Genomic DNA, 26043 nt, shown 5'->3' on the forward strand with positions numbered 1-26043 from the left:
GTACTCCTAAGCAGCTTCCTTCAAAACAATTCACCTAACACTTTTTTCCCTCAGGTTTAGGTAATATTTAAATTGACAGCTGCGATTCATGTTTCTTCCCTGTTTTCTAGCTTCTCTGTACTTTCAGCTCATTTTGCCAGCTGCATTTCAGGATGCTTACAAGATTGTGCACTGTCAGAACTTTGAGACTTAAAGTCTACCCTGACCATGTAATACCTGATAAGTCTCAGTCACCTGTTAAAGAGTGAGAGTGACTGGCTGTTCACAGTACTGCAGTTTTCACTTCTTGACTAAATTCCCTGTAAACCCCATCATCAGCCCTTTTCCCTTTTCGGTGTTCCCTTAAGATACTCCCTCAAAGCTTGGCTGGCTATGCTGCAGGCTGCCTTCGCTCCTGCCAATCCCACATATCACATGCTGACTAGGTTTTCCTAGAATCATAGAATGGTTTGGGTTGGAAGGGACCTTGAAGATCATTGAGTTCCCACCCCCCTGACATGGGCAGGGACATTTTCCACTAGACCAGGTCACTCGGAGCCCCATCCAACCCGACCTTGAACACCTTCAGGAACGGGGCATCTGCAGCTTCCCTGGACTGTGCCTCAGCAGCCTCACAGTAAAGAATTTTTTCCTAATAACTAATCCAAACTTACTCCCTTTCAGTTTGAACCCATCCCCCGCTCCTGTCACTACATGCTCTTGTAAACAGTCTCGCCCCATCTTTCTTGTAAGTTCCCTTCAGGTACTGCACGGCTGCAATTAGGTCACCCCGAAACCTTCTCATTTCCAGGCTGAAAAAAAAAATTGAAAAAAATTGTTTTCTGCAAATTGCTTTGAGATTTGTGGTTCAGTTTGGACAACCCTTATCCTGGAAGTTTGGAACAGAACTTCCAATCTGTTTTATACAGTCTGCTTACTGTACGTATTAGTTTACACTCATTCTGTTAAGAGCTTGTTTGGGGTATCCCAAACAGCTCTGGGCTGAGTTGTGCAGGTTTTAATTTCCGGCGCGGTCCCAGCTCGGGTCGGTGCCGCGGCCCTCGGGGCTCGACTGCTCTCGCCTGCCCTCCGTCGCCCCCGGGCGGCGGTGGAAGACTTCGTCGCTCGGCTGGCGCTGCCTGGCGGCGTTCTAGCCTCGGCTGCTCGGGCCTTGGTCCCGCGCTCGGCGCCGCCGCCGTTCGGGCCCGCTCGGCGCTCGGCTGGCCCGCCTGGCCGGAGCTTGGCGCGGCGGCGGCGACACCGACCCGGGGCCGCTGCGCCCCCGGCCCCGCCCGGCGCCGCCGCCCCAGGTACGCTCCGGGCCTACGCGCGGCCGGCCCCTCGACGAGGTCGCGCCGCCGCTCACGGGCGGGCGGGCGCGGCTGTCCCCGCGGTGGCGCCCCGGAAGGCAGCGGGACCGGCCCGTGCCGGGCCGCGACGGGCGGAGCGCGGCCGGGAAGGGGAGGGTGGCTCGCTGCCGGGGCCTTTGTGCAGGAGCTCCGGGGCCGCGGCCTTCCAGGGGAGGGGGCATCGGGGAGGCCGCTGCGCTGCCCCGGGCCGGGCGCTGCCGCGGGAGGGCGAGACCGCGGCGGTGCCTCCGTCGGCCGGGGGGGACGGGACGGGAGCCTCCGAGGAGAGCGGGGAGGGGCTCCTGCTCGCCACCTACCCACCGGAGCCCTCCTCAAACCGGAATTTGTATCCGAGTTTGGGTGCCTTGCGCTTCTCTGCTCATCGCCCCCACTTTCCCGAGGGTCCGGTCCGGCGGCTGGGCTGCTCTGGAATCATGTTTTTTTTTGTCGTTGGTGTTGTTGTTTTCCGCCTTTACCCAAATAAAACATGTAGGAAGTGTTGGTTGCTCTATCTGTTATGGTATTCGCCTTGTGTTGCAGAACATTTGCTTTTGAAAGTAGTGTTTGGCATAAAATGCGTTCAGGTGTGCTTCCAGTTACTTCTTGTCTTGTGAGGGAGCGAGCCCAGCTGATTCACCAGCTGTGGGAACGTTTTTTGTTTTCATCTGCAACATTTCTCCAGACAACACCTAAATTTCTGTAGTGATTGTGTGGTGTTTTGAGATTACTTGTGGTCCTGCCGGTACCGTGCGTTCAGCTGCCTTTGGAAAGCAATTTTTCCTGCACTAAAACAGCGTTTCATCATCAAGAGATGCTGTAGGTGGTTACACGTAGTTTTTTGCCCTACACGCTTTTCAGTGTTGTTCTGTTGTAACAGACTGATTTAAGAGTTGCTGTTATCCAGGTGCAAGCTCCTCCTCAGGAAGATTAGTTGTATGAGTGTGAAGTCTGTGTAAATGTGGTCAGTGCTCAGTGCTGCTCCATTTTCTCCTCTGTATGAAGTGTGCTTTGGTCTTTATTTAAAAACCCAGTGTGTTCTTCTATATTTGTCCTTGTTTACTGCTCCACCCAGCTTGGTGTCCTCTGCAAGTGTCATCTGGCTTCTTTGCCTTTGCCACTCCCATCCTCTTTCAAATTGCTAATGGGAATGTTAAAAAGGGACCTAAGAATGACCTGCTGGTAATGTGCACTTACTGCCAGTCCATTACTGGATTATTTAAGTTTGTTGTTGGGTCAGTTTTGAGAATGTGATGCAGATTTGAATGCCTTATGGGTGACATAGGCAACAGGACCTGAAATTCTCTGCTGAATTCAAAATCCTTTTTTATGTTCTGAAGGGCTGCTGTAATGCATTTTCTAACATTCAGAGCTGTTCAATGTAGCTTGTGTGCCAGTTCTGGAGTTCACAATTGATGCTTCTGTAGGTTTGGGTTTTTTTTCAAATCTGGTCCACTGATGTTTCAGCAGTCACGAGTAAGTGTGTCGTACTCCTCTGCTGATTTGTGCCAGTGTGGCCGTTAATGAGTAGGGCAGTTCACTAGCATTTATATTTTTCCTAATGCTTGAAGTGAGGAATATATTTGGATCCAGATATCTGGGTTTGCCTTTTCAGATTGAGTTGCTGGGCAGTTTATGCTGAGAGTTTACTTTGCTGACAGCTTCTTCTCTTTTTTTTTTTCTTTTGCCCTTTTCTGAGTCATAACTGACCCTCTGGATTCTTGTTGGGTTATTTCCTACTTTTCCATTTTCCGTGCAGCATTTCTAACTTTTATGCAGCTGTAACAACCAGTTCTAAAGAAGGCAAGCAATGATGCTGTGTGCTACTATCCCTCTGCCAGAAGTTTGGCATTTGAATACTTATTTTTTAAGGAAACTTCTGGAAAGATACTCTGGTATCTTTTATGCCGTGGTTAGCAAGCTAACAACCCATGGCTCTTGTGGAGTTATTGTTGTGGTGAATACTTATTAGTATTACTAATGCAAATAGCATTAAGGTACTTTTTTTTTTTCCCCTACCGAGTTTGCATTATCAAGGACCCAATAAAGGGCAATAGTACATGGTAATAGTTACCTTGTATGTTTTTTGTTAGTAGCCCAGTGCTAACCCAGCAAGGAGGGTGATAGAAACAAAATATTGATAAGGCAAGGACAAAAGAATTTTGGTTTACAAAAGTTGAATGACAATGGGATGTGCCGTGGAAGAGGATTAATATTAGAAATCTTTGAATGGAAAGTTGGTAAATGGTATAGTAGTCGCCTAATGAAAGACCCATTGATTGGTTTGCTTGAAACGAGAGGAGACCCACATGCCTCTGCAAGAGGAGATGTACACGCCTGCCTCTCAGGACTTAACATGGGTTGTTAAGAACTCTGGGATTGTTGTCTGGTGTCTGTTGTCTGGGTTTGTTTTCTCCAGCTTTGGTGGACTATTGAAGGCACTCAGGACAATGAGGTGTCAGGCATGGAGAGCGTCATCTTAATCTGTGTGCTCGCACAGCTCCACTTCAGGTGTGCTCAGTGAGGTATTTTGGGCTGTGTTACAGAGTGATTCCTGCTTCCTTCTTCCTGGTATGTAGTACTAATTCTCCACCTTGAGCAGCATAGAATTGCTGACAGGAATCTCTGACCCGTGTTTTGGACACTTTCCCCCCTCTCCATTTATTTCTCCACAGTCTCAGTCCAAGGCCAAGAAGGGCAAGGGTGTCAAGAATTGGCTGTTTCTTTGTTCAGAGTTTAAGTCTTTGTCTCACACCTCTTCTTTAGTTCTCATACATCTTTGTGTGAAGACTTCAGCTTCTGTGTGGATCATTTTTGCTTTTTGTCTTGATAACTTACTTCCATGTGAGCAAGAAATTATATGGCCTGTGTTTTTTAATATGTGGTTTTGCTTCCAGTTGTTTATTACTTGGGTAAGGCGCACGTACCTTAAGTGCAGCCTTGAATGCATAAAACACTTTGTCTTCATCTTGTGGTACCCAATGCTACTTCTGCTACTTTGTTGTGTGGGCACTCCCAAATTTTCTCTTGTGTGTGATGTCACTTGGGGGCACTTGGCTGTGGCCCTTGAGGTTGAGGAACCTTGATGTGACTTTGAATGTAAACACTGGGATTTTGAATTGAAAATTTCTTCACCTTTCTACCTAATTGAGAATAATTCTTTTAGGGGGTTAATCTGAATTCTGTGTTGCTCTGTTTGTCTCTCTCTCTCTGTTGCTGTAGCTGTCTCTTCTCTCTGACCCTCATTTCCTGCTGTGTACGGTACTTAACAAAAGATGCCATGGTTTGAGTATGGAATTGTGGAAACCAACTCTTGATCTTCTGGATCTCAGTTCTGCTGTTTGACTTATCTTACAGTTCTGTGAAATTATGTTTATTCTCGTCCTATCTTCTGGATTGAAACTAATATCTCTCTTCTCAAGAGTTCATTAAGTTTATGTGGAAATTGTAATAATAGTCAGGAAAGTGCTCCATATTCTCATTGGTAAATGAAACTGTCAGACTCCAGATGTGGCTGATCACTTACATTGATTTTTATTACTTCCCTTTTTATTTTTACCATTCATTTTCTGACCTTTAGAAGTTGTTACCTGCAAGCTTCTCTCCTACTTCTTCACAATTTTGCTGTAAATAGCTAGCAATTTAGTGTATTTCTTTTGATTGAAAAGTTCTCCAAAGCATATTCAGCTCATTTAATCCAGACTGGGAAGACAAATTAAGATTCTAATGGCAATCAGCTCCTCATGGCAGTCATACAGGATCTTGAAATGACAATGTACTATTGACATCTTTGTAATGTAATTGAATTTCCTGAGCTGTTTGTAGTTTCAATTTAAAACACAGCATTGAATTTTTCAATCATGAAGCACTAATACAAGTTATTTTTCTTTAGGAATCCTGTTCTGATTTATGTGGAAGCACTTACTACAGTGGATACAATTTAGAGCAGTGGGTTTAGTGCATCTGCAGAAGATTTGCTTTTGAATTACTTTCCCACCTCTCTTTGGCCTTGATCAAAGAAAAATTTCAGCTTACAGAACTATACTTGGGGGAATATTTAAAAACTTTGAAGAGTAAAACCAGGGCCATCTAATGAAAGTGCCTTCATGGTATTAGTTTTGGACTCTGTTGCATAGTTGCATCATAAACTTGCTGTCTCTCCTCCTAAGGCTTTTTAATAGTGGTTTTTTTTTAATTCTCCATATTTAGGGGCACTTAGTTGAAAACTGGCTCTTGCTCTAATTAAATTTTTAAATTAAGCTGCCTTTTTTTTTTAAAGCATAATTAAGGACACATAAGTAGAAACAGAACAAGAGAATGGATTCTAGTTTTGCTTTTTTTCATTGTTTTGGTTAACCATGCTTAAGGTAATTGTTTGTTACTCCTCTGTGGACTGCTTTTGTTTGTGGGTTAGCCTTTTTTTAAGATTCTAGTGCAATGTAGCTTTATTTTCAATTTTCTGTTCATTTAGGTATTACTGCAAGTTATCTTGAAGTTTGCTCTATGCAAAATGCTTTTTGGTGTTTGTTTTTTTTTGGTTGGTTGTTGTTTTGTTTTTCTTTGTTTTTTTGCTGAAGAGCTAATATCTCTGCAAATGGTGACAAAGATCATATAGGAGTATCACAAATGGAGTTAAGGAAAGACCAATCATGTTGTTTGAAGTAAATTTAAACATGTAGCTGGTCAGGTACATTGCCAGAAATTCATATGGTCGTGTCACTTAATAAGGAACATAGTCCCATTCTTCCAACACTTGTGTTAAGTTTTGACGTGTGCAGCTATTCTGGATATGAGTCATGTCACCTATTTTTTACTGATTTTGTTGTTTTATAGCATTGCTCAAATTCCAGTGCTACATAGTTCAATTACTTACCAAACTAGGACTCCTTGAGTTGTCTTGTTTGTTTAGCTGAGTTGATGCAGTGCAAAGAGGGCAAATCAGCTTTTTTGTTTTGGTTTTGCATAAACATTTTTTTAGTTTTGCTCAGTCTTTCAAGTGGAGACATGAAAAGGGTTAGTGGGAATGGCATGACATTTGGTATGAATTGAATCAGTATTTTTAATAAAGTTGCAAGTATAATTCGTATCCTCAATCTGAGATAGCATTTCTGGGTTTCTTAAATGATATTGTTTTGTGCAGTTTAGGAAAACGATGGCATCATAATCTCTGTATTGCAGAAGAGAGGGAAACATGGATTGTAAACAAGGAAGGGAACTGAAAAAGTCCCTGGAGCTGTGTGATTGCTCATATATGTTCCAAATTATGTTTTAGTCATCTGGTTTGTTCTTGGAGATCTCCTGTCTGTGGGTCTTGAAACCGGGTTTTATTACTTAATCAATGAAGTGCCTGTAAAAGAAGGAGGGGCTGTGTAGTCTGTAGTCCTTGGCAAGATGATCTTTGACTGTTTTCAGTGTGCACAATGATTTATTCTTTGCTCTTTTGAGCTTCTGAAAAACGTAAGGGGTCTTGATAAGAGAGTTTGCCTCAAAATTGAACTGTGTAAAATAGAAAGGAAGCTGACTTGTAGAAACTCCTTTGAGGAAATAGCGTGTCTTGTGACTGCAGCCTTCATTAGGATCACTGTGAAGATAAAACATTTGGGCTTAGTGCTGCACGCACTGTTTTCATGCCTGTTTCGTGATCTCCTGATCGTTCTTGGAGAACCCACACACATGTACAATAGCAGGAATGCTAAATTATTGCTAATATTTATTAAATTACTAGAATGTATTAAATACATTCTAAATAAACAGTTCTCTTGAATATATTGCTGGTGTTCCAAGCCTGAGATGCTGCAGTTTATAGTTTGGAATAGTTGCAATGGCACACTCCATTGTTAGTGCTGGACACTTCACTTACAGACATTTTGAAAACAGAAGTAACTGGCTTACAAGATAGGAAGGCCCTTGGCCAGAGCAGGGATAGTTCACGGTACTAATAATCTGTTTCCTCTTCTGTTCTAGAGATAAGTTTGCTTGTGGTTTTGCAAGACAGTGACTTGCCTCGTTGTTCACAACATGGGTTTTTTTGTTCTGTTTTGTTGTGGTTTTTTCCCCCCCTGTGTGTTCTTTTAATACAAAGTTTACAATTTGCATTGGCCCATAAGCTGTGTGGATCATATCCATTTTACAGTCAATGTGTTCTGGAAGTCTTAAAACTCAATAAAGGGACTTTGAGACAGAAACTACCAGCACATGCTTTCTTTCCTCTGCCTTTTCTAGGGAGGCTTATACATGTGTTCTCTCTGTGGATTCCAGATTGCGAAGTCAGTGACAACTTTTATATTTCACTTAATGTTGCCTCTTTCTTCATCAGTCGCTTGAGATCTTTGGGCAGCAGTATTGTCTGAAATTATTTGGAGATTTCTATCTTCTGGATAGATCTTCCTTTATAAATAGCTTTTACTGTTTGCAGCTTTATTTTTGTTTTTTTTTAAAACACTGATAAAGCTGTTTACACTGATTCTGTACACACACATTAGAAAAGGCTTTTAGTATTGGGCTCAGCGTGCAACCACAATGTCCTTTGGAGTGGTAATAGATTTGAAAGCTGAAGGCCACATGGAATAACTTTTTTCCCCAATGGAGAATTGAATAACATGAAATAGATAGCATTCAGATATTATTCTTTGTATCAAAGCCAACTGTGCTCCCAGCATGGAGGTACCGGAATTGGCACGAAGTTAGTTGCACCAGAGATGGGGAAGGGGCATGTTAAGAGATGGGACCATAATCTCTGTAAAGTGCTGAAGTTTCTAACTGGAATGGTAAACCATTTCATAATGCATAAAATATCTTGACATCCTTTCTATATGGCAATTTGAATGTGCTTCTTCTTATTTCTCTTCTCTCCCTACCTTTTTGTCAGTGTTTTCAGGGGCTCCTGTACCAGCATGAAGTTTTACCAGTTTGCTGCTTTGCTTTGGTTTTCTAGAGGTTCAGTGTCATAAAAGTGGCAATTACAAGTGAGCTTGTATCACTCTAATGCTGGGAATCCTTCAGGCCTCTTCGAGAACAGCTGGTACAGAGCAAGTAAAAGGCTTGGGGTTGGGCACTGTAATGCTCTTTCCAAAACTGTAAACAGCCCAGCATGTTGTCCTGAAATGCCCTGAAGGGCGAAAACTGTTAAGGAAAGAAAGCTGCCAATTATATAAAAATTTCTTGAGTCTCCACTTTCAGAATTTCTTTGGTGCCCTGGACCACATCCAGGGCATCAGCTAACCTTGCAGTTGTTGGGCTCCACTTTTGGTCATCCTAATTAAACCAACCAAAACTGTTTCTGCCACCTCCCCCCCCCCCAAAAAAAAAAAGGAAGAAAAAACACCAAAGAAACAAAACAAAAAAGACAAAAAGCCCACAAAACCAAAAACAACCCCCCAAAAATACCAACAACAAGAAGAATACAGAACAATACCAATCCCTGTTTAGGTAGTCAGCTGTTTATCAGTTGTGATAGCGTGGGTATTTGTAATAGAAGCTGTTACTGAATTAGTCCACCACTTGCCCGAACAGGTTTGATCCAGTGAGCTGCAAGTTTTCTTTATGCTGAGGCCCAAGAAGTATTTTCAAACCCACTGCATTTAATTTAAACTTTGTTAGTCAGATGGCTAATGAGTTGCTATAAATATGGTTGGTACTTCAATAGTTTATCTGCTAATGGTATTTAATAACAAGCTGTCATTGTTTGACTTATATTTGAGGAAAATGTTTGGAGTTGGTTTAAGCTAATTCAGGCAGGATAAAGCTTGGTCCCCAAAGGGGTCCAGGGTAACACTTAAGTCCCAGCATCATTCAAAGATACATTCAGTGTTTTCTGAAGAGATCGCAGCTTTTAAAAATGTTGAACAGCTTAGCAGGGTACTGTGAAGGCATTTGAATTCAGTTTTCTTTTGCTTACTTTTCAAATGGGATAAAGACATGAGTCAGAAGAAGCTGAAAAAATGAAGGACAGTCCCTGAGGAAAAAACATCGAGGTCAAACACTCAGGAAGCTCAGGTGTTAAGTGTCTGTTATAGCCAAATTAGTTGAATAAATTAGGACACATACACAGAGATTTAGATAAACTGTCTTAGGGTATGTACTTGATTTTATATAGTGGTGGAGATCTATCAGTAAGGTGAAACTAGAAGTTCACTGACTGCAGTTGTAGGTATTATCTGTCCCTTTATTTTACAATATGTAAACTTGCCTACCCATGGCATAAATAAACATAAAGTTATTTGTTAAACCTCTTGATTTCCTTGTTGCTATTGTACTTGAGGGAACATTGATTCTTCTGAAAGGGCTGAAATGTTGCTAGGTTGTCAGAGCTTTCTCAGGGGTAATTGCGTTATCCCACTTGTAAATTATCAGGATCTCTTAAGTTATGTAGTTTTTTTGGCCTTTAAAGCTACTGAAAGGCTGTTCCAAAGCTTAGCGTTTTAGATTTCTTCAAACTTCCATCTTATTCCAGCTGCAGGTTTGGTCTTCCATTGATGTCCTGTTTCTGTGTTTATTCTCGGGTCATTGTAGCCATTATTCCTTATATACACCCATATAGAATATTCAGCTACTTTTACTAGACAAAACTAGACTTACAGTTTCCCCCTGTAAAATAGGCTTTTTGTTGCCTGTATTGTTCTGAGCTACCCTTCTCCTCCATGCTGCTTACCATCTGAATCCAGTAATTTCTGAACATGGGTGACTGGGGCTGTTTGCAGAATCTCAAGCGGGATTTATTAGCATTTGGTGAAAAAAGATTTTTGGGTTAGGGATTTCTATATTATATTGTGCTTTTGGATGTATCTATTCCAGTTATCCTTGTTCTAGCTTTTTTTGATCTGGGCTTTTTTAATCTGTACAGTTGTTTTTAGGAGTTTGCTTGCAGCATGACATCTTGAGTTTTTATGTTGCTTTCCGGTAAGACTTTTATTTTGTAGAATAATTCCTACCTAACATTTGGCTGACTTTCACAGATTCTCAAAAGAAGGCTTATTTTACACTGTGGAGTTCAGCTTCTCTAAAATACACGATCCCCATGCTGTTTACATTAAGCATCAGGGAATTTTCGGCTAGCTTGAATTTCATTGTGGAGAATTTCTTTTCTAGGAAAATGGATGCCTTTACTTGTTCATTGCTCCAGTACTCTTTATTGTAATTTTGCAAATGAAAACTGGTCTGCTTTATTAGAACTCATTTTCCTGGGTTATCTCTTCAGACAGCTCCTCCTTGTAAGCAGCAGCTGTCTTAATCTGTTCAGGGTGGTTTTTATTTAGGGACAGTGAGAGGAAAGAAAGGTTTACTAATGACCATTCTGTCATTTAACAGTTCATCTCTTGTGTACATGAACCTTTTTTCCCTGTATGTGTTTTTTGCTTTTTTAAGTTGCTACTTTCTTTTTCGTCTCTGTTGAATATTGATTGTTTTGTTCAATGTAACATGAACTGAGGAGGATTTGTCTTCAGATCTTTATGTTCTAGAGATGGCAGAGTAGTATGCGCACTCTGCTGGGATCAAATGGTAATAACATTGCAGCAAAGTTTCTTAGTTTACCTAATCAAAGAAACTTTTCTGGAGAGCTTTCATGGCAAACTCCAATGCACAACACCACTCAAAAGCTGTGTAACTCGGTTGCTATTAGAGTCACTGTATTTAGTTCTTTCAAAGAATTAATTTTCTTTTTCTAGACAATGTGTATTAATGCTTTCCTTTGCAGCTCAAAGTGTATCAAAAGCATTAGTCTTTGCCACTATGCATTACTTGGGTGAACTGTTGTTCTAAGAGCAATGTAGATCAAAAGATGATGTGCAGACAAGTGGAATGAATAATCTTGATAGAGTTGGCCAAGATGCCGCTGCAGTGTAAGGTTTGGTCCAATATATGATTGTTTTTATATGTTTTAAGCTATTGTGATGGAGTTGGAAGTATTTTGGACTTCGGATCTATCAGTCATCTGAACTTTATAGTGATAATAATTACTGTTATTGAAATTTGAATTATTCCCTGGAGACTCCCCTGTCATATTGTCAATTTTGTAGTACTATTCCTCTAGCTATCAGTCACAGCTCCCAGACAGGACCTAAATCTTCAAGGTGTAATCTTTTCTTCTTTATTATATACAGCAAGAGATGAAGGGAAGGGAAAAAGTTTTGAGGCCAAGTTTTAATTCCCTTTAGGTGTGGTGTGCCTAGGGCATGTGTACAAGGAAAGAGATGGATACTTTCCAAGTAGTCTTTGGTTGCAGAAATGTCAAAGCTGGGTCTGTATTATGGAAGCAGGTAGCAAAGGCTGTGGGAGAGGACAGAGAGATTTTTCTCTTAAATCTAGTACTTTGGGATTCAAAACTCTTACTTCATCTGGATGATCAAGGTAAAAGCCGCCTTCCTTATCTGTGTCTTATCTTTCTAGGTTTCCATGAAGATAAACAACTGAAATGTGGATAGCCTATTTGTAGCTTGGTGGTAGTTGTCATCTGGAACCTGCTGGTGTCTCCTCCGAGTAGCTGGTGTAGTGTTGGCAGCTGAGAGCCATGAAGGTTGTCCCAGAGAAGAATGCTGTCCGCATCCTGTGGGGTAGGGAACGGGGTACCCAAGCCTTGGGTGCTCAGCGGCTTCTGCAGGAGTTGGTGGAGGATAAAACTCGATGGATGAAATGGGAGGGCAAGGTAAGGTTGCGGGATAGAGCTGCATAGCTTGATCTTGGAGTGGGGGAAGGGAGGCAGGGATTTGAAATAAATTGTCTTGTGATCGTACATTTCATGTGTTACGCTTGATATGCTCTCTGACTCTGTTCAGTTCCTGCAGTGATGTGATACTAGATATGTTCCTGCAGCGGGTTCCCCCTGTTGTCTTTGTGGCTTACAGTAAAGTATGATCATATGACTCTTGCAACACTTCCTGCTTTGTTGGCTTTTTCAGAAAGTTGAGTTACCAGACAGTCCACGCTCCACCTTCTTGCTGGCGTTTAGTCCAGACAGGTAATTAACTCCTAGTTCATTCCCTGTTTCAGCAGTCGCCCTACACTTACAAAAGTGATGGAGGCTTGTGCCCATTGAGTTGTCCAGTCCCGAACAGCCGAGTGAAACTTCTGGTTCCTGACATGCATGGATGGAATGTGCTCACCTTCCTAATCTCACAGCCTCGAGCATAGTTGGTGTTTAATTTCTGAGGTACCCAGGTGATACGAAGATCTGTGCAGCCACCATGGGATTTCATAAGAAGCTAGAGGGAGTAAAAAAATTTTTAATACAACATGCTCAAGTTATGTGGCACACTCACTGGGATATCTAGGAATAAAGAACAGAGCAGAATGATGTGTGTATTGAAAGCAGAAATGGAGGTGGGATCCCTCATAACGTCACTTGATTTGACAGTTGAGATGGTATGGAGAATTGGGAATATTTTTTTGCCCCAAATTGTCACTCAGGAGTTCCTTCTGAGCTGCATGTTCACTCTGACGTTCAAGGTCAAGTTTGTGCTTGCAGATTCAGATGAGATCATATTTGCATGGACCCTGAAATCTGGCTACAGGAAGCTTTGTGGCCACTGGTGAAACAGTAGCCTCTTACCTTTTGAGCTCTGTGAGGGAGAGTTGCTGGGTTAGGTGTGAACAGACCCTAATCGTGGTCTGATTTTGCTGTACTTTCCTCATGCTAATGTTTGTCCTACCTTCTGCATTCCCAGGACCCTAATGGCTTCCACACATGTGAACCACAACATCTACATCACAGAGGTGAAAACGGGCAAGTGTGTTCATTCCTTGGTTGGACATCGCCGCACTCCCTGGTGTGTCACCTTCCATCCCACCATCCCGGGCCTCATAGCTTCTGGATGCCTAGATGGGGAGGTTAGAATTTGGGATTTACATGTAAGTCTTTCCTGAAACATATGTTCCTTTGCTATTTAATGGGTGGTGACTATTTTTATCTGAGTTTGTTTTCCAAATGTACCTGGTAATAGAGCTCCGAGGAGCTTTACTGGGACCTGTCTCATAAAACATAGAGCAGACCATAGCCATCCTCTTCTGTCTAGAGAGGAAGTGACAGATTCTTCATTCAGTCCTGCCAGTGAGGTCATGCTTCTGCAGGAGCTGGTGAAGGATAAAACTCGATGAATAAACTGTGCCTGTTTAGTTTATTAGAGTGGTACAGGTAGTGCTGGAGAACTTTATGCGAGGTGCCTGTTTAGCTTATGTGAAAGACATGCCATTTGTCATTCCACTGGGCATATCTGAACTGTGCAGTAGAGAAGCTGTCGCTCTGCCAGTTCTACCTAGTCTGGTGATTGGCACAGAGACAAAACACATGTACTTTTATCTGGTTGCTCTAAAATTAAGCATTTTTACAGACTGCTTGAGACGCACTTACCTACAAAAATACATCTGCGGTCATTGTTGCAAATAGCATTACATTCTAGACATGGCACATGACCTTGTATGGGAACAGCTGTTGTTGTTGCCAGGAAAGCATGTCATTTCCAATACTCTAGGCAGTCTTATAGTTCTGGCACATACATGGAAATGTAATGATCGCAAACTTTGTAGTAAACTGCTGGTGGTTCTTGATTCCTCACTCTAGGGTGGAAGTGAGAGCTGGTTCACAGATAGCAACAATGCCATTGCATCACTTGCTTTTCATCCTACGGCTCAGCTCTTGCTGATTGCTACTGCCAATGAGATACATTTCTGGGACTGGAGTCGTCGGGAGCCTTTTGCGGTGGTGAAAACAGCCAGTGAAATGGAGCGGGTCAGGTGAGTTCCTGTTCCTGGGTGAAGAGAACACTTGTATATGAAAAATGGTCAGATCTGGGGAATGCGGGGCATTCCTCTGGGATGCTGCACCCTCTGCACTGAGACAGTGGAGGGAAGTGTTCCTTGCAGTTCCTTAACTCAGCTGATAGAAAACCAGTTCTGTGAGCAGGAAGAAAAGCAGTTGGAAGTAATAGATCAGCTTGGTTGGTTTTATTTGTAATAGGACATGTGTCCGGTAAATGCCCAGAATCTACTTCACGTTGATTTGTAAGCTTAGTAATTAAACTTGTCAGCCATAAGGATGAGAGAAACCAGAAGGTGCTGGAAGAGAGTGCTGAGCTATTACTTAGGTGCACTTGTAGAGGAAACTGCATGCTTTCTTTTGAGCCATTTAAAATAAGACAATGATGTGACATTCAAGGCAAGTTAATCTCTCCCTTTGTACCAAATTCCATTTTATAATATAAAACATGCATATTCCTTTAAATTTTCTGGTTATTTCAATTGATACAGCAGTACTTACTTCCACCTTTTAACTTCTCTGTAGTGTTGCTGTGGACTGTAAAATAGCTGCAATCTTCAGCTAGATCAGTACGTTTTGTTCTTCTTAGTGCATAAACTTTTTGATGTCTTTCATAAGAAAATGATGATAATGTAGCAATGTTCTCATTGCAAATATTTCCTGTGGGGTTTTCTTCCTTGCTGTGTCCAACTTCCTGTGTCAATGTGGAATGTAAACTGATGATTGATACTCTGGCACTGCTTTTGTTTTAGGCTGGTACGGTTTGATCCCTTGGGACACTACTTGCTCACAGCAATTGTTAACCCTTCTAACCAGCAGGTAAGGGGAATGTCAGTACCTGTATTGACCGGCTAATTACAAGATGCTCTGCTTTAACCTTGGTCTGTTTCTAAGCAGCCTTATGCTTTTCTGAAAACCTGAAGTCCTCCTAAGCTGAGTTCTGTCTCACCTTAATTGGTCACAGGAATGTTCTTGTGCTATGTGCAGGGCTAATAAAGTGCTTTCCAAAATGTGTTTGTTTTGCCCTCACTGTCTGATTGGTGGTGAGACAGATGTCATGATGGTCCTGCTCTTTCAGTTTTGTTGTGACATTCTTTGTGGATTTGAAGTTATTTGAGATATTAATAATCCTCCCCTCAGCTGCTGACCCTCAGATGCTGATTCTTCTGTTTATATGAACAGTGTGTTGTCAAAGCTCACTGGGCTCACTGGGAAGAGGTTGTCTGTATCTGTAAAATGAGCTTGGAAGTCAAGCTCAAGTGGTTTCCTGCAAGTCAAGGGCTTTAGAAAGGGGCTTATCACATCCTTTCATCTGTCTGGGGTGGTAGCTGACTTTTGGCTGTTTATTTGGAGGTATAGGATTTTACCTTAAGGTGATTGAACTTTGATTGTTTCCTTCTACAGAGCGATGAGGAAGTGGAAATCTCCGTGGACAGCACAGAGATGCCTCATTATCGTCAGCGCGCTATCCTTCCATCTCAGCCTGTGAGGCGCACACCCCTCCTCCACAACTTCCTGCATATGTTGTCCTCCCGCTCCTCTGGCATACAGGTGGGAGAGCAAAACAGTGTTCAAGACTCTGCTACCCCATCCCCTCCACCGCCTCCACCACCACCACCTCCGCCTCCAGCCAGTGAGAACACAAGGGCATCTGTCTATAACAGGCTCCGGGAGCGAGTCAGCTATCCCACAGCAGAGTGCTGCCAGCACCTGGGGATGTTGTGCCTTTGCAGCCGATGCTCTAGTGCAAGACTTCCTTCTTCTCTCTTCCCACACCAGGAAAATGCACCCTCCACGTCTTCTGGGGCCACTGGCACTTCCTTCTCCTCTGTGCAGACAGAGCCTTATCAACCCCCAGAGCAGGCATCTGTAGTGCAGGAAGAGCAGGGGATACTTAACAGGCCCTCTGCTTTCAGCACAGTTCAGAGCAGCACTGCTGGCAACACCCTGCGCAACCTTAGCCTGGGCCCCACACGGCGGTCCCTCAGCGGGCCCTTGGCAGGCCACCAGTCCCGGTACCAACAGTCTGCGAGAGAGATGGCTTCAGGCTTAGGTGGGTCTGACTGGTCCAGGACAGTGCTGAACATGAGCTCTCGGTCTGAGCTGGAAGCCATGCCTCCCCCTAGGACCAGTGCCTCCTCTGTGAGCTTGCTGTCGGTGCTCAGACAGCAGGAGGGAGGTTCCCAGGCATCAGTCTATACCTCTGCAACAGAAGGGAGGGGCTTTCTGACCCCAGGGGCTGAGGTGAACAGTGGTAGTAGTGCTGGCCCGAGCAATCCAGCCAGCATCCGTAATGAGCTCCAGTGTGATTTGAGGCGATTCTTCCTGGAATATGACCGGCTTCAGGAGTTAGATCAGGGGATTGGTGGGGAGCCCAGCCAGTCGCAACAGGCTCAAGAAATGCTCAACAACAACATTGAGCCTGATCGACCAGGTCCCTCCCATCAGCAGACTCCACACAGCAGTGAAAACAATTCCAATTTGTCCCGGGGTCACCTGAACCGCTGTCGTGCTTGTCATAACCTGCTGACCTTTAACAATGACACGCTGCGCTGGGAAAGAAGCACGCCTAGCTACACACCAGGGCAGGTCCAAAGCACATTTGAGGGTGTGCCTCCAAATACCAGCCAGGTGCAGCCTGCAGAGAGAACCGAGGGCAGAGCTCCTGCCTCTAGCAGACTGCAGCTGGGCAGCTCTTCCACCCCGCAGGAGGAGAGGACCGTGGGAGTGGTCTTTAACCAGGAGACGGGGCACTGGGAAAGAGTTTACAGCCAGTCGGCTTCAAGCAGACCTGGGAATGTATCACAGGAGGCCTTAAACCAGGAAATGCCTGAGGAAAGCTCAGAGGAGGATTCACTCAGGAGGTAAGATATATGGTTGCCCTTCCTCCTCTATTTTTTCTTAAACCTTTTCCATCTAGTCTGAGTTTTTTCAGTATTTTCAGAGTTAAAAATCTTTTCTCATGTGGCTGTGTGCTACTCATGTAGAGGAAAATAGAGACATCGATGTTTATGTCTTTTATAGCTGCCGTTGTCATGCTGCAGGTGGGTTCTGAAGATTAGGACAGAGACTGGACCTCTAAATGATAGTACAGACAGGCAAAAAGGCAGGCTCTTGCAGCAGAGCTCTGGGGGAACTGTGCTCCTGGTGTTTCCCAGACACTGCAGAAGGGTGGGAACACAGGACATATTATGCTGTCCTTTGTGCCCCATACCACACATGGAGAATCTACCCAGGATTGGCATGGAAAATTGGACATGAGTAGTGAGAATTGCTTTCTTGAGTGCTTTGTCTTGTTGAGGTTGTAGTTGTTAAGTTGAAAGGGTTAAGAATAAATTTCTTGATGTTGCCAATAGGGCAGAAGAAGTCAAAGCTCTGTGTCAGTGGTTTGGGCATATACCCAAATGTGACTGTTTGGTCAAACCTCTGCAGATTGTTTGCCCTTGATAAAAGAGGTAAGTTTTGAAAGCAGCTTATGTTGACCTGGTGTGGTTGGGGACGCGCTGATCACTGAAAATTTTAGGCTTTGCTGTATTCTTCTTTTAAGAAGGTGATTCTTATTTTGGAAAGATATTTCTCTTCTACTTCAGATATGTTACAAGAAACAGGACAAGCTAAATTGAACTTGCATCAGGAAGGACCTGTACACGTTGTGTTCAGTGTCTTCACTGGCTTGTATGGATGATTCGGTTACAGTGGTACTTTGGATAGGCTTTACTGGGTTTCAGTTTCACATCTTCTCTGTCAAGTGATTTGTGCTCTCACCAGAGGAAAGGTCCAATCTTGCTGTTTCTCAGAAATAGATGCTTTGAGCTGTAGGAAAGCAAAATTTCCAGGTTGGATGCAGATGTAACTGACTAAGATGACTTTTTGCACAGGAGTGCTTGAGCAAAAGGAATTCTTTCCTCCTTCCTGCAGATAAGCTGATTATACTCTGGCTGGAACACTGGCTGCCTTTCTTGTTGCTGTAGTTGCATAGCAAATAAGCAGTGGTGGTCATAAAATTATTCATATGCTTCTAAATCCTTGTCCCAGTTTTTTTTAATAGCCTATCATAATGAGAGTCTCAAGCTGATTATATGGTAACTACTTCTTTCTTGGGCCTGAACTTACCTACCATTAATTGAAGTCAGATGTCCTCTTGTCCCCTATTAAAGGGCAGATGGGTGAGAAGGAGCTGACAAAAGTTAGCTTTAAAATGGCACTTGAGTAAGTCTTGTATTATCTTTCTTTTGAAATAGTGATACGTACTCATATCACTCTACCCTGTCTCTTGTTTTCTAGGACGAGTCACTGTAGGGTCAGAAATAACAGGGGCAAATAACCTCTTTATTAATCAGGCAATTGGCACGTATTTGGACAGTGAGATGTAGTGGGATCTGTAGATGTGATTTTTTTCTGAGATAACTGTATAATTTAAAAATACCCTGAGGCATATAATTCAGTCCACCCCAGTCTGCAGGAGCTGAATGGGTTAGTATCTAACAGTTAGAGTCCTATGACTAAATCCCTGCATCACTTTGCCTGTCACCCATGATAGTTGCTGCTGCCTGCTCCAGTGGCTGTAGCATCTGTGCAGGGTTACTTGCCTACCTGGTCACCTGAGCAAACAGTGCTTTTTTTGCTGAGACTTTAATTTGGAGTGCATAGTTTGATGCAAGAGTTTAATTCCAGAGGAATTCTATAAGATGAAACCTGTAGTAAAACCTTTCTGGAAGAGGTTGCTGAGAAGATCATAGGGACTCTTTTTTTTTGTTTGTTTTCACAGTCTCCTGCCTCTGTTATCAGACTTTTCTCAAGAGAAGGCATGGCAGGGCCTGCTTCCCTTCTGACTGAAGTAGGTTAAGTATAGGGTACTGAGGTAAGAAAGCTGGAAGCAGTAGGCACCCTGGTATTAAATGCTCATCGTAATTTCCTTGAAGTAAAACTTCATTTCCTGTCTTGATAACACATCATGTGGGCTTGGGGGCTTTATGAAATCTTTTCCCTTAAAAGGAGCCTTGCATGTGCTGCTGGTGTAATTTTCTGCCATTCTCAAATTAGCTGGTTATATTTTTCCTTATAGAACAATAACAAGTCAGCAAGCACCCACTTATGTAAGTTTTGCATAGAGTGAACATCCTCACACCAAGCCTTCGTGTCTCCCAGACCTAGGATGTGGTTTCACAGTGGAAGTACTGGAATAATTCCTGCGCAGCAGAGTCCAAAATGTCTGTTAACCTTTGCAGCTGGAGAAGCATGCAAAGATGGTGGCTAAGGGTCATTAGATGTAAGCTGTGTAATGCTGAAACTGCTGGGGAAATAGAAGAGGGGAGGATAAGCCTTCAAACCAGAGGGTACAAGTGATAACTGAATACACACTTTCAATCAATGTAATTTTGTGCCTGTTGACCTCAGGTTAATTCTTAGCATTGGAGTCCAAGTTTTGCTTGTAACCTGTCTTATAATTCTGTTCTTCTTTGTCTCTCCATTAGATGTCCTCATTGGGCAATTGAGCTCTATATTCAAAGGTCAGCTGGAAAACTTTAAATAAAAATTCGATCTGGAAACTGTATGTTCTTATTCTCCGTCCGTGGGCAGGATTTATTCCTTGACCTGACCTTCCTGGCTGAGAAGTAGCTTACTGGGAAGACATTGCTATTGAGGGTCAATTAATTTAATAGGGTAGTTTAATGAAGGCTATTCTTTGCATTCTCTTGATGTAGCTATGTCAGCTGGGTAGGGAGAGAATTCTGCTCTTTCTGATGGTACTGGACTAATTATTTTGGGCTAATCACGGAGGTATTAATAAGCATGTAGTGACATTACTCATGACTAACAGGTCTGGGTCTGGCACCTCTGTTAGGAGGAGTATGTCACTGGGGACCTCAGCAGTACAAGGAGTCCTATCACATTCAGCTTGGCCTGAAAGCAGTGTGGGCATTGAGCTGTGTCCTTCTCGAAGTTATACCAGTGAGGTATGAGTTTGGGGAAGGTTTACGATCTACATTAAGCAGAAGTTGGTGAGACTGAGCTTTAGCTTCTCTGAGGTTCTACAACCTGGTCTCATTAATTCAAATGTAGAGGGTTTTCCCCTGTGGATGTCTTTGCCTCACTTCTAACATCAAAGTGAAAAGAACCTCAGAAATGCCTGAAGTTGTCATGTGAAATGTGCTGCGTAAAACTGATGATGGAAACTGTTGGAAAGATGTAGATGAAGGGAAGGTAACTGAGCAACAGATGATAGCTAGCTTAATTTTTCTATAACTTTCTGTTAATTAAAATATGTGTTGAGGAAGCATTGTGTTAATACTGTAATCTCAGTGAGGGAAAAGATTCTCTTAAGTACTTTAAGATGTTGCTGTGTGGGCCAGTTCAGGTTGATAATGAAAAGTTGGTCAGGGAATGAAAGAGGAATGTGTCAGCTGCTTTTTTGAGAGAAGCTAGTGCCATCTTCTTAAGAAAATGATATGTAGAATCCTAGTTCATCTATAGAATATATAGTTCATATATAGAATCTGAGTTCATCAGTTAATGATAGGTACAGTGCAATGCTGACTAATAAAATTGATCCAGATTTTTTCTCTTTGGTTATTTTAATATCACACAAGTGACATCTACTGAACTAGTGTGGGTTTTTTCAGAAAAAGAAAAAGAAAATAATTTGAGTTTAAATCTGTTGTTGTTTCTGAGTTCTGGCATGGCGCCCCAAGCCACAGTATTTCTGGAATGGATGCAAAGAGCAAGCAGTGACCATGTATATAGCCGTTGACACATCTCAAACCTTATTCTGTGAAACAATACCTATAAATGGGGAAAAGGAAGGGGAAAATTGTCCTCCATAGCTGTCAGATTTAACTGCTTATACTATATGAACTGGACAATTTTGATATTGTTTACCTATTTATTTTGTCTAGAGATTTGAATGCAAATGAAAGGTGCGTCCTGTCCTATTACTAAGCAGATTTGCATGAAACCCACGTTTCAGAAGGAAACACTTATTATCCTTATTCTTCCATCAAGAAGCTTTGTCTGGCAATTATGTTAAACTTCTCTAACCGCTCCACTGCACTCATTCCAGAGGTCAAATTCTGTAGGCTGTGGTACTAGTAACTTCTGTGCCTGCATCTTATGAATGCATAATGTTTTCACCTTGCCTCACCTATTTAGTTTGACACGCAAGATACACTATTGAAGTTATCTGAACATCTGAGAAGTCTCTGAATTGTCCTGAGTAATGGTTTTGCCATGCATACAGGTAGAAAGGAGTGAGCGTATGTGAGGTGGAGGAGTTTTTGTCTGGGGACGCTTGTATAAACTCCTTTATTTTATTTGTGAGTATATAAAAGGCAGAGTCCGCAGTGCTGTGCAAATAATTGAGCTGCTGAAGTTGTACAGCTTACCAAAGGCATTGCTTTTTGGTGTGTTTTAGTATGTTGGATGCAGTGTGTACAAGTAACAAGTGAAGACCAGATTCTCTGGAACCATTTAACAGGGTCCAGGATCAAATTTTGTTTTTTCAGCTCTTATCTGAGGACTCTGATTCCTCCCGCCTGTGTTTTTGCTATGCGGTGAACCCGGTCTTTTTTCCTGAGTGAACATTGTGTTGCGCTCAGCAACAATATAGGATTGTAAACGTGATCCTGGTGTCAGTGCTGTATGTTACAAGCGAGTTTGGCTGTGCTGTGTTTCATTTAGAAAGTTTTAAATGCTCTAACTGTGGTTTCACCTGTTAGCCGAATGTGGACCTTTGTGCCCTGCTCTTGTCAGGCAGGTAGAGGCCTGACATAACACCAGGTGCCGCAGAGTGAGAGCGGTGGTACCGTTCTCACCTGCCTTGGTAGTACAGTGACTCCAGCTCATACCACATCTCTCTTCGGTCTTAATGGCCTTTCTGACACCACATAGCTCTCCATACTTAGAGCGTGTATGAAAAGAAGCACCAGTCTGTTCCGCTTGGATTTTCTCAGAACTTACTTCCATATTGCTTTGCTGCCACAAGGGGGTAATGTTGCTTCTGCTCCTTTCTCTCTCCTTTCAGAACCAGAAAGTTTCTGGGTTCTCGAGTAAAGGAAACAAGGTAGCTTGAGAACCCTCCCCACTCCGAAACTGCACCTTATCTCCTTTGTTACCATATATTTGCAAGTTCTTCAGTGTTTGGGGAAAGGCGTGAGTGTGGGGATCCGGAGGGGAAGTGGCTCTGATAGAGAATGCAGGCAAGGGAGGAGCTTAATCCTTTCGGCTTTTGTAAGAGTTTGAAAGAGAGAAATGTGGATTTGAGTTGAGACAGCTGTTTTATCTTTCTGATATGCAAGTGCTTATGAGTTAGAGCTGTGAAAGACCTTGGCAACTTTGTAGTATTCGTCTGGACTTCTTGCTTATTGCTTTCCAAGCCTGGAGCAAACCTTTCTTAGTAGTCTGCCTTCTCAAAGGTTTTGTTTTCATTTAAATGGTTGCTCATCCTCAGAAGACTTCCATAATGGAGCTCGTTTTCTGGAGGAATGCTTGGCAGATGTTGCCTGAAGTCTGGAGTGTCACCTTTTCCATGGGGCTGTGTTAATTTTCCTCTTCAAGTATGTCTTGAGCTATTACCTGAATTTTGGAGCTTTTCCATAAGAAGACAATGATTATGTTTGGAGGTGGTGGTTTGTTTTGGGGTGTGGTGTTTTTTTGCCTAATGCAAATAGGTATGGCTTTCTCATGGCCTTGAGAGGATGCTTCTTCTCGTTCTAAATTATAGACACAGTACTGACTAGTGATCGAACTGGGATCAATCTGTGGTTAAAGCAGATTGAGAGGGTATGAACACCCCCATTCCTGCCCAGCAGAGGTGAGTCCTGTATATAAAAGGAAGAATACAGTCACTTTTGCAGCTTGTTCCTGAGTTTGTGCTGGAGCCTGAGCTTCTGATGTACAGCTTTGGTTTTTGATGTAAATGACCAAGCTGATCAGATCTCTGCATGTATTGACTTCTAGTAGCTTTTTTGCTGTGCAAGGCAGTGAGTGAAAGGGTGTATGTCACTCATATCCTTGCTTTAAGAACAAAACAATCAGAACACTTCCTTGCCCCCTGCCACTGGTACAGAACTGCCTAGGAAGAGACATTTCTGTGGCTGAAATTTACCATCAAAATACAAGAGGAATGTATTCACTTTACTTTTTGAGGAGAGGAAAGTAAAGTGTGAGGGAATTACCTTATCTGAAGCTACAAAATGTGGTTTGTGGTAGAGACAGAACACATAGCTAGTGTATTCTAATTTGTTCTTTTCCTTATTTCACAAAATCCGTGTTGCTACTATTTTTTTCCTAATTGCTTAAAGCAATTGGAGCTTGCTTATTCAAGTTGTATTTAATATATATTGTGGCAGTGGTGTTGAGTTCACTGAGAAAGGGAGACTTGAGCAGGAAAAGGGCATACTTGAGCTGTGGAGAAGAAAGGCAGCAATATCCAGTGCTGGCTGCTCAGACTGCTCATCAGTTGCAATGTGGACTCTGCCTAATCTAAATAGACCTACCCAGCATCGTTTTCCTCACTCCTTAGGTTCAGGCCCATTACCTGTGGAAACTTTGCTAACATTGTGTCCTGGAATTTGCAAGTTTGGGCTCAGTGTTTTTTTAACATTATGGTGTGTAGACCTTACCTATGCTGTGGAAAGAAGGATTTTTTGACAAACCTTGTAGTCTCCATGTGTAATGTGATAGCTTTGAAAAAGTTTATGCTGTGCTGTTTTCAGGCTGGTTAAGAAATAATTACAAAGATGCTTGTTACAATTCTTGAAAATTGTGGTGATAGAGATAAGTAATATCTTAGCAGCTAGTAAGGAACAGTGGGGCAAACAGAAGTTATGAATGGATTTGCAAGCAGAGGCAAGAGGTTTGGGAAGAGGTGCTTGAGGGGATATGGCCAAAACTGTGGGGTAGGGGAATGATTTTGTAAATTATAGCCTGGACTCATAGGAGTGAACAAAGACCTAATTTGTCAGTTGTGAACATGAAGTGAAGTCATAGTCTGAAGGTGACACGAGCATTTAGACATGATAATTAGCTGCGTTTATGGGTGAGAGGTGCAGACTGTGGACACAGTTGGCAAGTATTCTTTGTTTGGCCTTTTCTAAAAATGGAAAATGCAAATTAGTTTTATCAGGAGACTAACCATAGCATGAACTATAGGAGAGGCTGCCATGATATCTGAATGGTCGGTTAATGCCTATGTAAGCTGTGAGGTTATTACTGCCACCCTGCCAGCTTTGTGATTTTTTTTTTTTTTTTTTACTTTTTTTTTTCCTAGACTGAGCCTGCTGTCTCTGTGTGGGCAGGAAAAAATTTGTTTTACTGACGTCATAGAAGTTTGAGCTCTTGAATATGCTGCTAGTTACGTAGACGAACGAGTGAAAGAAGTGCCTGTTTTCTTGCACAAATATTCCTCCCCCTGACTTTGCTGGTTTCCTGAATTAAGAATCATGTGAGGTTGCTAGAGCCCTTTTACTTATTCACTGAGAATTGGTGAGGGGGAAAAAATAATGCCTTGTGCTTCCCTCTTGTAGTGGCTAATAGAGGTCTCACTCCCTGCTGTGGAGTTTCCCCCAGTGCTTTGGAAAGCTGGACATGTATACGCAGTCTTTGCCAAACTTGCAGAGAGGCCTAAACCACCTTTTCCTTTCTTAACATGAATGTAAATTTACAGCAATGATTGTAGCACACCAAAAGAGACTCTTTTCCCCATGTTACTCTCACGGCAGCTTGATTGCAAGCTAAGCAGGTATAGAAATAACTCTGCCTTCTTAAATACCTTTTATGGTGTTTCCCTTTTCGAACCACTGCACTTCTCCTGCATTTTTTCTTTTTTGTGGTCCAGGCCCAGTGATGAGGAATTAATCTATAAAAGAAGCAGGTAAAGTTTGTTCCTCTGCAGTCTCAGGGACCTGTTTCCCTGCAAGAGTCTGTCTATGGGACTGTTCTTGGATTTCACCTGCTGCAGTGTGACAGCAAGGGAAATTATTGAAATTGGATTCCAGTGATGATTCTCAGTGAGGATGGAAGAGGTATGTGCTCCCAAACTGGCTTATGTTTTTGCATCTACTGAGGAGTAATGAGATCTAGAGCAGTGTGTGTTGGTTTTGATTTTGATTTTTTTTTTTTTTAATGTGTGTGGTGTGAGTTTTTTTTTGGGTTTTGGCTTATTTGTTTGTTTTGAGAAAGGCCTATATGAGGTGGCCATAGAACAAAGTTCTTGAATAAACACAGATTGCTTAGAAATTTAAAGACAGCTGACTTCAAACAGATAGCTATTTGAGGATACCATAAAACATATCCTGTGTCTCCAAGCCTCCCGATTTGAGGCCAGAGTGGACCAATTATGGTGATCAATATGGCCAAGGCTGAGATGTTGTTTCAGGGAGTCCTTGTATCTTTTCTTCGGGGCTCCTCTCTTGCGGCAGCCAGTGGCAAGTTCACCATAGAGCAAGATCTTAGGGAGGCGGTGGTCCTTCATCCTTGAGACGTGCCCTGCCCAACGCAGCTGGGTTCTCATCAGCATGGCCTCTACACTTGTGACTGCTGCTTGCTCAAGAACAGATGTATTGGTCACATAATCTGTAACGCTGCGGAAGCCTTTGAGAACACACGCAGGATCTCTCTCGAGGAGAAAAGGCAACGCAGGAAGAACCGTGTCTTGCTGAATATACCACCTAAGGAGTCTTTCTGTTGTGCTTTTTGCAACCGGATATGTCTGTCACGTATTGGCCTCATAAGTCACCAACGTGCCTGTAACAAATGTGGATAAAGCCTTCCCAAATCTTCGTTCGCGAAGCCCAGCCATGAAAACATATCCATTCTCAGATTTCCTGCAGACAGGGAAGAAGTGTGAATAGCTTCCCTCTCTTGAAAGCCATCCTTAGACTGTCTGTCTTCTCTGCTGTCTGCACATAGTTTCCCTGCAACCACCTGATCCAGCTGCTGCAGGGTGGGCAGCACATCCAGATAAGCTCACTT

The 26043-nt window shown here is 42.7% G+C and overlaps 1 protein-coding gene across 2 annotated transcripts in view; it reads left to right on the top strand.

The window, feature by feature from the left end:
* Positions 1-1211: 1211 nt before the first annotated feature.
* AMBRA1 (autophagy and beclin 1 regulator 1) overlaps positions 1212-26043 on the top strand; it is a 133498-nt gene continuing 108666 nt past the window's right edge. Inside the window, exons 1-8 of one of the 2 annotated variants that reach the window (XM_032690565.1) lie at positions 1238-1289; positions 11712-11967; positions 12221-12279; positions 12986-13169; positions 13879-14051; positions 14826-14892; positions 15478-15624; positions 16783-16937. In XM_032690565.1, the coding sequence (XP_032546456.1) occupies positions 11833-11967; positions 12221-12279; positions 12986-13169; positions 13879-14051; positions 14826-14892; positions 15478-15624; positions 16783-16937 (920 nt within the window). In that variant the 5' untranslated portion in view covers positions 1238-1289; positions 11712-11832. Of the gene's footprint in view, positions 1290-11711; positions 11968-12220; positions 12280-12985; positions 13170-13878; positions 14052-14825; positions 14893-15477; positions 16938-26043 lie in introns of both variants that reach the window. The other variant, XM_032690564.1, reaches the window with a different exon arrangement.

This window comes from Chiroxiphia lanceolata, chromosome 6 (assembly GCF_009829145.1).
Source record: "Chiroxiphia lanceolata isolate bChiLan1 chromosome 6, bChiLan1.pri, whole genome shotgun sequence".
NCBI classification, from domain to species: Eukaryota; Metazoa; Chordata; class Aves; order Passeriformes; family Pipridae; genus Chiroxiphia; species Chiroxiphia lanceolata.